Source organism: Heloderma suspectum, chromosome 6 (genome assembly GCF_057233095.1).
Source record: "Heloderma suspectum isolate Gila_16-S chromosome 6, 16-S_ref, whole genome shotgun sequence".
In the NCBI taxonomy this organism is placed as follows: domain Eukaryota; kingdom Metazoa; phylum Chordata; class Lepidosauria; order Squamata; family Helodermatidae; genus Heloderma; species Heloderma suspectum.
This window is the reverse complement of record NC_139463.1, coordinates 125,942,270-125,951,961: the sequence shown is the minus strand read 5'-3', so window position 1 is coordinate 125,951,961 and position 9,692 is coordinate 125,942,270. Positions and strand designations below refer to the sequence as shown.

Below are 9,692 nucleotides of genomic sequence, written 5' to 3'. Positions count from 1 at the left end.
CCTCTGAGAAGCCCACAAGCAGGACATGAGGGAAAAGAGACTTCTCCCACTGTTGTTCCCCAGCAACTGGTATTACAAGATAGGCTGCAGTTGGACATGGTGGCTCCATTTAGCCATCATGGCTATTGACCATTACTCTTCCATAAACTCATCTGATCCCCCTTTAAAGCCATCTGACCTTGCAGCTACGTCTTGTGGCAGTGAATTCTATACATTTTAATATGTGGCGTGTGAAGCAGGACTCTCTTTGGCCTGTGCTGAAGACTTAGTTTCATCGGATGACCCCGAATTCCAGTATTATGAGAGAGGGAGAAAATGTTATCTCTGTCCACTTTCTCCCATCAGGCAGCATTTTATAAACCTCTGGCATCTGGTATGCATGTCCCCCCACCCCCTCTGCAGTTGTCTTTATATCAAAACTAGTACAAGTGGAAAGGATTCCTGGACTGCAGTCACTCAGAAGCTCTATGAGTCAGCAGTGTGATGCGGCTGCAAACAAGGCTAATGTCATTGTGGCTTGAATGAATAAAGCCATCATTCCCAAGTCACAGGAAGCCATTGCTCCACTTTATTCTGCTCTAGTCAGAGACCTCATCTGAAGTTCAGGGGCCAGTTCTGGGCACTGCACTTTAAAGAAGGATCTAGACAAATTAGAACATGTTCAGAGGAGGGCAACGAAAGTGGTCAGCTGTATAGAAAATGAATTCTATGGGGAACTGAGTATGTCACAGAATCATAGACTCGTAGGGTTGAAAGGGGCCTACAAGGCCATCGAGTCCAACCCCCTGCTCAATGCGGGAATCCAAGTTAGAGCATCCCTGGCAGATGGCTGTCCAGCCTTGTCTTGAATGCCTCCAGTGTGGGAGAGCCCACCACCTCCCTATGTATAGCTTGGAGAAAAGAAGTCTTTTGGGGGAGGGGAAGACATGCTTGTTCAGTCGTGTCCGACTCTTCGTGACCCCATGGACCATAGCACGCCAGGCCTTCTTGTCCTGCGTTCTCTCCCGGAGCGTGCTCAAGTCCATATGCATTGCATCGGTGATGCTATCTAGCCATCTCATCCTCTGCCACCCCCTTCTCCTTTTGCCTTCAGTCTTTCCCAGCATCAGGGTCTTTTCCAGAGAGTTTTCTCTTCGCATTAGGCGGCCAAAATATTTCAGCTTCAGCTTCAGTATCTGTCCTTCCAATGAGCACTCAGGGCTGATTTCCTTTAGGATTGACTGATTTGACCTCCATGCAGTCCAGGGGACTCGTAAGAGTCTTCTCCAGCACCACACTTCGAAAGCATCAATTCTTCGGCGCTCAGCCTTCCTTATAGTCCAGCTCTCACAGCCATACGTTACTACTGGGAAAAACATAGCTTTGATTAGACGGACCTTTGTCGGCAAGGTGATGTCTCTGCTTCTTACTATGCTGTCTAGGTTGGTCATAGCTTTCCTCCCAAGGAGCAAGCGTCTTTTAATGTCATGGCTACAATCACCGTCTGCGGTGATCTTGGAGCCCAAGAAAATAACATCTGTCACTGCTTCCATTTCTTCCCCTTCTATATGCCAGGAAGTGATGAGGCCAGATGCCATGATCTTCGTTTTTTTAATGTTGAGTTTCAAACCAGCTTTTGCACTCTCCACTTTCACCCTCAACAAGAGGCTCTTTAGATCCTCTTCGCTTTCTGCCGTTAGGGTGGTATCGTCTGCGTATCTGAGGTTGTTGATAATTCTCCCAGCAATCTTAATTCCAACCTGTGATTCATCCAACCCAGCGTTTCTCATGATGTACTCTGCATATAAGTTAAATAAGCAGGGCGACAATATGCAGCCTTGTCGTACTCCTTTCCCAATTTTGAACCAATCGGTTGTTCCATGTCTGGTTCTTACTGTTGCTTCTTGACCCTCGTACAGGTTTCTCAGGAGACAGGTAAGGTGGTCTGGTACCCCCATCTCTTTAAGAATTTGCCACAGTTTGTTGTGATCCACACAATCAAAGGTTTTAGTGTAGTCAATGAAGCAGAAATAGATGTTTTTCTGGAATTCTCTTGCTTTCTCCATGATCCAGCGAATGTTGGCGATTTGATCTCTAGTTCCTCTGCCTCTTCGAAACCCAGCTTGTACTTCCGGTAGTTCTCGGTTCGCATACTGCTGAAGCCTAGCTTGTAGGATTTTGAGCATCACCTTGCTGGCATGTGAAATGAGCGCAATTGTGCGGTAGTTTGAACACTCTTTGGTGCTGCCCTTCTTTGGAATTGTAATGTAAACTGACCTTTTCCAGTCTTGTGGCCACTGCTGAGTGTTCCAAATTTGTTGGCATATTGAGTGCAGCACTTTAACAGCATCATCTTTTAGGATTTTAAATAGCTCAGCTGGAATACTGTCATCTCCGCTAGCTTTGTTGTTACTAATGCTTCCTAAGGCCCACTTGACTTCACTCTCTAGGATGTCCGGCTCAAGTTCAGTGACCGCACTCTCATGGCTATCAGGGACATTCAGATCTTTCCCGTATAGTTCTTCTGTGTATTCTTGCCACCTCTTCTTAATCTCATCTGCTTCTGTTAGGTCCCTGCCTTCTTTGTCCTTTATCATGCCCGTCTTTGCACAAAACGTTCCCTTGAGATCTCCGATTTTCTTGAAGAGATCTCTAGTCTTTCCCATTCTATTGTTTTCCTCAATTTCTTTGCATTGTTCATTTAAGAAGGCCTTCTTGTCTCTCCTTGCTATTCTCTGGAACTCTGCATTCAGTTGGATATATCTTCCCCTTTCTCCCTTGCTTTTTGCTTCCCTTCTTTCCTCAGCTACTTGTAAAGCCTAATCAGACAGCCACTTTGCTTTCTTGCATTTCTTTTTCTTTGGGATGAAGAAGACATGCTAGCACTCTTCAAATACCTGAAGGGCTGTCACACAGAAGAGGGCAAAGTCCTGTTCTTTGCTGTCCCAAAGGGCAGGACTAGATCTCATGGGTAAAGGAGGGTAGATTTTGGTTGAACATTAGGAGAAACTTCTTGATGGTGAGAGCAGCATGACAAAGGAACCAGCCAATGACCTGGAGGTGTGGTGGGCTCTACCTCACTGGAGGTTTTCAAGCCGAGTGACCTCTTGGGGATGCTCCCACTTTGGGTTTCCTGAGCTGAGCAAGGGGAGGACTAGACGGCCTTGGAGGGACCTGCCAGCTCTATGACTCTGTGGTTGTGTAATGCAGGCTTTTCTGACTTGGCACCCTCCAGCTATGGTAGATTACCATCACCCCCAGGCAGCACAATGCTAATGCTGACTGGGGATGATGGGAGTTGCTGTCCCACACATCTGGAGGGCACCAGATACAGACTCTCAGCCCAACCCACCTCACAGGGTTGTTGTTGTGAGGATACAACGGCGAGGAGGAGGATAATGTAAGCCGCCTTGGGTTCCTTGCAAGAGGGAAAAAGGCGGGGTATAAATGCAATAATAATAATAATAATAAATAAATGAATGAATGAATGTATATGTTGTTAGAATACACAATGCTTGTTGATGTAAGCAACACAAAGATGCAAGACGGTTCAGAGGAACAGGAGGAAGATTTGTGGATAGCCTGGCGGCTATTGGTAGAGCAGTCAGAACGGTCCTAATTCTGTTCCTGTCTCACCCCCTGGGTGCATTAATGCGGCCTTCCCCAGCCTGGCGCCCTCCACAGGCGCAGGACCGCAACTCCCATCATCCCCAGGCAGCATGGCCAAGAGCTGGGGGCGATGGGAGCTGGAGTCCCGCACCCGTGGGGGCCACACCAAGGCGATGACGGTAGCATGCCGCGCATCCCCCAGGAAGGGGGGCAGCAAAACAGCGCGAAATGGCGCGATCCGCGGGCAGCGCGGCGTCCGCGGCGGGGCTCGGGCGGCGAGGAGGCGGGGGCGCCGAGGGGAATTCCCGCTCCCCTTCGGCCCCCCGGCGGAGCCCCACGTGCGCGCGGCACGCTCCGTCGCCCGGGGCGGAGGAGGAGAGCGAAGCGGGGCGGGCGGGGCGTGACGCGCTGCCCGGGGCGGCCGGCGCGGGGGCGGCGGGGGGCCCGGCGGGCCGGGGTATAAAAGGGCCCCGGCGCCTCGGGCGAGGAGCCGGAGAAACTTGTCCCCGGACCAGAGGAGCGGCGCGCGCGCGAGGCCCCGGCGCCCCTCCGCCCCTGCGCCGGCCGCCCCGCGATGGAGATGGCCAGCCCGGCACGGGAGAGCAAAGAGGACAAGAAGGTACCCGCCGCGCGCGGGCTGCGCTGCGCTGCGCGGATCCTGCCCGCGACTCCACCGCGGAGGGGGCGGCCCGGCCCCGCGGTCCCCGGGCCGCGGAGCTCGGAGCGGACCCGGCCTGCGCCCGCGCGGGAGCCGGCTCTCGGTTTCAAGAGCGCCCCCGCCCCGTCTCCCCCCAGCTGCTGAAGCCCTTGATGGAGAAGCGGCGGAGGGAGCGGATGAACCGAAGCCTGGACCGCCTGCGCGCCTTGCTCGTCGAAGCCACGCGGGACGAGGTAAGGGAGCCCCCGCCGCCCGCGCCTGGGGCCCCAACCCCCCCCCGAAAGCGGATCACACAAAGGATGTTTTATTTTCATTCCTCCTTCCCCCCTTTTTCTTCTCTCCCCCTCTTCTTTTGTCTTGTTTTTTCTCCGCAGAGACTTAAAAACCCCAAGGTTGAAAAGGCAGAAATTTTACAAAAAACAGTTCAGTTTCTGAAGACGCAGCCTTTATCAGGTACACGTTTTTTGTGTCCTCTTCTTTCTCTTTCTCTTTCTGTAAACACACACAAAACACCCTCAAAGAGAAGCAAAGGCCTTCGGGGGGGGGTGTGTGCAGGCACCAGCCGCGGAGGCCTGGTCGCCCCGCGGCTTTGCGGCTGCCCCAGGTTCCTGATCGTGGGTTTACCGGGGCCTGGCAAGCTCTCTGCGCTCGTTTCGCGGCCCCGCATGGATTTGCTGGGACAGAGCCCTGCACGTCTGGTGTGGCATCCCTGCGCATGCAGAGGATTCTGGGAAGTGTTGCGGAACACGTGTCATTCATGCAGCACACCGGCTAGTCCTGCTGTCCTCAGCCAATTCTGATACCACTGGGCAAAGTCTCTTTTCTGTTATTGCAAGCAAATATTCTGGGCCTTTTAATTTAATTTTTTTTTTTTACGTACAGTGGTCTTATCTATTGCGAGCTGCTTCCGGATTTGTTCAATGAGAAGCGGCATATAAATATTGCTGCTGGTTCAGGAAAGCAAAAGGAAGTTATTTCTCCATGCAGTTCTTCAATAACTTCTGAAATACATTTCTGTAAAAAGTTGAGACAGCCACCAGGCTGTTTAAAAAAATGGATTAGGCACTTTCACAGAGGAGGGGTCTATTGATGGTGGTTAGTCATGACATCTCAAATGAACCTCCATGTTCAAGGGCACTATATCTCTGAGTCCAGGGCACAAACAATCATGACTATTTCCCTTGTGCCCTTAGGTCTGATCCAATGGGACGTTTCTTGTGCTGGCATCATGGGGTAGCAGGTGCCACACCCCCAAATCATTTCCATTCCCCCATTTGTGTTGCTCGATACTTCCATTCCCTTGATCCCATTCTTCCTTGCCAGCAGATGGGTGCAAAACACACACGAAGCCCCCTGTTGTGTGAAATCGCAGCTTGCCCTCTTTAGTAGAAATCAACAGGTGAAGATGGATGAATGCTTCACCTGTTGAATTTATCTCCCTGTTGTGCAGCTGTGAAGAGCAGGGATAATGCCCTCTTCTTTGCAATGAGTGGAGAAACCCTTAACAGCTCAGAGGGATGGGTTGGATCCAGACTGATAACTGTAACTTCCACCATCTGCCAGCCAACATGCTGGCTGGGGGATGATGGGCATTGTAATCCAACACATCTGAAGGGCGCCGAGTTGGGGAAGGCTTATATATATACTTACCTGAAAGTAAACCCCATTCAGTCCTCAACTTCTGAGCAGACACATAATAGGATTGTGCTGAATGTTAGTTGCACTTAGGTCTCATTGAAATTAATGGGATACATTACTCATGACTAAAGTTCCATTGCTTTCAATGGGGCCTAAGTGCAACTAACTTAGCCTGGATCCAACACTATATATATTCGTCAGTGTACAAATGGGATGTTGATCTGATTCTGTACACGTTTGTGTGTGTGTGTGTGTGTGTGTGTGCGCGTGCATGTGTGAGAGAGAGAGAGTGTGCAAACAACACCCTCCCAACCCTTCATTGCTCCTTTTATTAAAACAACAACTCCCACTTACCTTTTTCCTGTTTGGACTTATTCTTGCTTTCAATGCAGAAGTGAAAAGTGACTTCCTTGCGCGATTCAATTTGTTTTAAATGCCCTTTGCATGGATTTCTAGAAAAAGGTTTCCTTTTTTGTTTCTAGTTCGGGCCGCCATTTTCTTTAATAGTGGCACAACAGATAGAAATTCGACAACTTTTTTCCCTCCTGGCCTGGAGATGTAATAATGGGGAAACCAATACCTTTTGAACTCTTCCTTGTCATGCAGCAGTTAGTAACATGCAGGGGAGCCTTCCTAGGAAAAAAGGACAGAAATCCTCTCCAATAAATATTTCTCCCTCTCCCTCCCTTGCTTCAGTGTAGCATTACATTCACCAGCAAGTGCTTATCTGTGTGTTTTATTTTCTTTCTCCTCTCCCCGCTCCCTGTTGAACCCAACCCTTTTCCTCCAACAAACCAGGTTTCCTTAAATGTCACCTCAAATGTTTTGCATTGCAGGGTAAGTGAAATTAGAGCTGGGGTGTGTGTGCATTTGGGGGTGTTTTGGGGGTGGTGGTGGTGGTGTTCCCTTTAATTTTGTGTGACTGAATTCCCAGAGAGCTGGAACCTGCTAAACAGATGGGTTAGGTAAACCTTCCCCAACCTGGTGACCTCCAGCTGTGTTGGACTACAACTCCCAGCATGCCCTAGCCAGCCATCTGGAGGGTGCTGGATTGGGGAAGGCTGAAAAAATTCAGAAGTACAGTTGGTTGCTAACTGTTTTGTCCCCCCTGCTGGCAGGTTCCTAGGCCTTTAACCACACTGTGATGAGCAGGAATACAGTGGGGGATTTTTTTCCTGGCATAGCAATGCACTGGTGGTCCCTGCTGAATTTCTGCTTCTTCCCATAGCTGCTGTTAAAGACACAGATGCCCTGCCAGGAAAAAAAACAAATAAAACGTACACACACAATGCCACCAATAGGAAAAAACCATTGGAAACCACAGCAAAAAGTATGTGATTGTGTATTAATGGATTTCTGAACCTCCCTTTGACACCAGTTTCCAGGGCGGGTGGAATAGCAAACATTGCTTTGAAAACCAGGCTCCAGTCTGGTCTGGCCCTGCCGATCCAAGATCCAGAGAGAGGTATGTTTCCAAGTTGCCAACTGGAACTCTAAACTGCTGTTTTCTCTCTCTGTTTTTTGTGTTTTGTTTTTGGGTCGTCTTTGTTGAATGCACCACAGAGACTAAGCACAAAGAAGACGCCCTTCTGCAAAGGTACCACAATGGCTACCGGGAGTGTCTCACCCAAGCGACCCACTTCCTCCGAGCCAGCCCGGGCATTTGCACAGGCAAAAAGGCCTACCTGATGGAGCACATCTGCCACTGCATGGAGAAAATAACGGCAAGCCCCCGGGGGCAGCTCCACCACCGCCCTCCTCCGGCACCCTCCAACCCCAGGTACGACCTGCCACAGCGCTGCAGCCCGGAGGTGTTTGCTGGGTGCAGCCCGCCTCTTGGGGGTGCTGCGTATGTCCTGCACCCGCCTCCTCCCAGTTACCCCTCCAGGCCAGGACTGCCAGCCCACCTCACCAGCTCAGCCCAGCCAGACGGCTGCAACAGACCGCAACAGAGCAAACTCTCGGAAACACGGAACTCCACAGCACAATCTCCACAGGCACTGAACGTCTGGAGACCGTGGCCTTGAAGGGCCCCCCTTCCCCCCCTGCAGCTCCCTTGTAAATGTGTATTAAATTCTCTATATAGTGTATATTATGGGTTTTTATGTTGCTACAGATTTGGGGTCTCTTCTCTGGGGTGGTGGTGGAATTTATTTTTTTTCCCCTGTACTTCTTGGCAAAAAGACTGATTTTCTTTTTTCTTTTTTTAAAAAAATCTCCCTTTGTAATTAGGCCTAATCAAGTGACCCTAGACTATAAATATGGGACCATTAACCGTGAAGAAGCCTAACCCAGCAATGGGATGTGCGGTGGGGAAAACGGACATGTGTGCATGTTTTGATTTCATTGTGATTTTCTTTCCCTCTGAATGTACGTATATTTCCTAGGATGGAGGACTTTTTTCAAAAAAGAAACCCATGGCAGAATGCTTCTGGATCCTGGTTAGATTTGAAATAAATGATTAATGGTTTAACACACACAAAAGTGTGCAAAACAGTAGCCTCATTTGGTGTGTATGTGTTTTAAAACTGGAATGTAGCACTATGGGCTACATTCATCGAGACTTGCAAATGGTCCAACCACAGATTATGGCATCCCAAGCAGACCTTTTGTATCATCTCATGCAAAATGCTTTTTGAAGGACTCGGCTCACACATCCAGCCACCAGTCATTAAGGATGCAGAAATCAAGTGATATGCCTTGAAGAGGCTGGGTGTTGACTAGTGGCAAAAAGATCCATGGCAAAAGATCCGTGGCAAAGAAATTCATATTTTATGTTCATGTTTTGGTGTTAATTATCCTCTTTATCATGGGAGATGTATAATATACATCTCTCATGCCAGGTTGTGTGTGTGTGTGTGTGTGTGTGTGTGTGTGTCTTCTTACCCATACTGCAGCTTTCCTTAATCTGGTGCTCTCCAGATGTTTGGGACTTCAACTCCCATCAGCCCCAGTCCACATGGCCAATGGTTAAGAATGCTGGGAGTTATAGTCCAAAACAGCTGGAAAGCACCATATTGAGGAAGGCTGCCATATTGGATTGCACTTAATTAACGTTGTGGCTTCTCCAGCCCATCTCACCTTGCTGCTTAATGTTAACCTCTGCAGCACCTAGTTAAAACTATGGAATTCAGTTCCATAAGATGTAGTGATGGGCACCAGTAAGGATGGCTTTAAAAGGAGATTGGGCACATTCATGGAGGAGTAGGCTATCAATGGCTACTAGTCCTGATGGCTATATCCTACCTCCAGAATCAGAGGCAGTATGCCTGAGTACCCCAGTTGCTGGGGAACATGGGCAAGAGGGTGCTGTTGCACTCCTGTCCTGCTTGTGGATTTCCTCTAGGAGGCTGGTTGGCCACTGTGTAATCAGAAGGCTGGACCAGATGGACCTTGGTCTGATCCAGCATGGCTCTTCTTGTTGTTCTAGAACATATGTTCTAGTTGCACCATCATCCAGGTGGTGGTGGTGGTCATAGAATCACAGGGTTGGAAGGGGCCTACAAGATCATCAAGTCCATGACCCTGCTCAATGCAGGGCGCTTGATTCCCAGGCGGTCTCCCACCCAAGTACTAACCAGGGCTGACCCTGCTTAGCTTCCAAAATCAGACGAGGTCAGGCACATCCATCCAGCCCTTTGGGGGTTATTATTATTTTGCTGAACTGGGAGGACACAGAATAACTAATGATGTTTCACCAGTGCAAAATACACTTAAAATTTATTTTTAAATTATTTTATTTTCCAAATACAACAGCCCCTTTTGGACTTGGCCAGAGACTGGGTGGCAGTTCCAAAGGGGAGGGATA

The 9,692-nt window shown here is 49.4% G+C and overlaps 1 protein-coding gene across 2 annotated transcripts; it reads left to right on the top strand.

The window, feature by feature from the left end:
• The first annotated feature begins 4,014 nt into the window (after positions 1–4,014).
• On the top strand, positions 4,015–7,992 carry LOC146343095 (transcription factor HES-7.1-like). 2 transcript variants are annotated; one of them, XM_084808695.1, is made up of 4 exons: positions 4,015–4,207; positions 4,384–4,479; positions 4,621–4,699; positions 7,448–7,992. In XM_084808695.1, the coding sequence occupies exons 1-4, from the start codon at positions 4,163–4,165 to the stop codon at positions 7,909–7,911; spliced, it is 684 nt and encodes a 227-aa protein (XP_084664821.1). In that variant the 5' UTR covers positions 4,015–4,162; the 3' UTR covers positions 7,912–7,992. The 2 variants fall into 2 exon arrangements, with proteins under 2 accessions (XP_084664821.1, XP_084664822.1); XM_084808696.1 differs by lacking the exons at positions 4,015–4,207; positions 4,384–4,479 and adding an exon at positions 6,683–6,721 and having other exon boundaries at positions 4,520–4,699.
• The last annotated feature ends 1,700 nt before the right edge of the window (positions 7,993–9,692 follow it).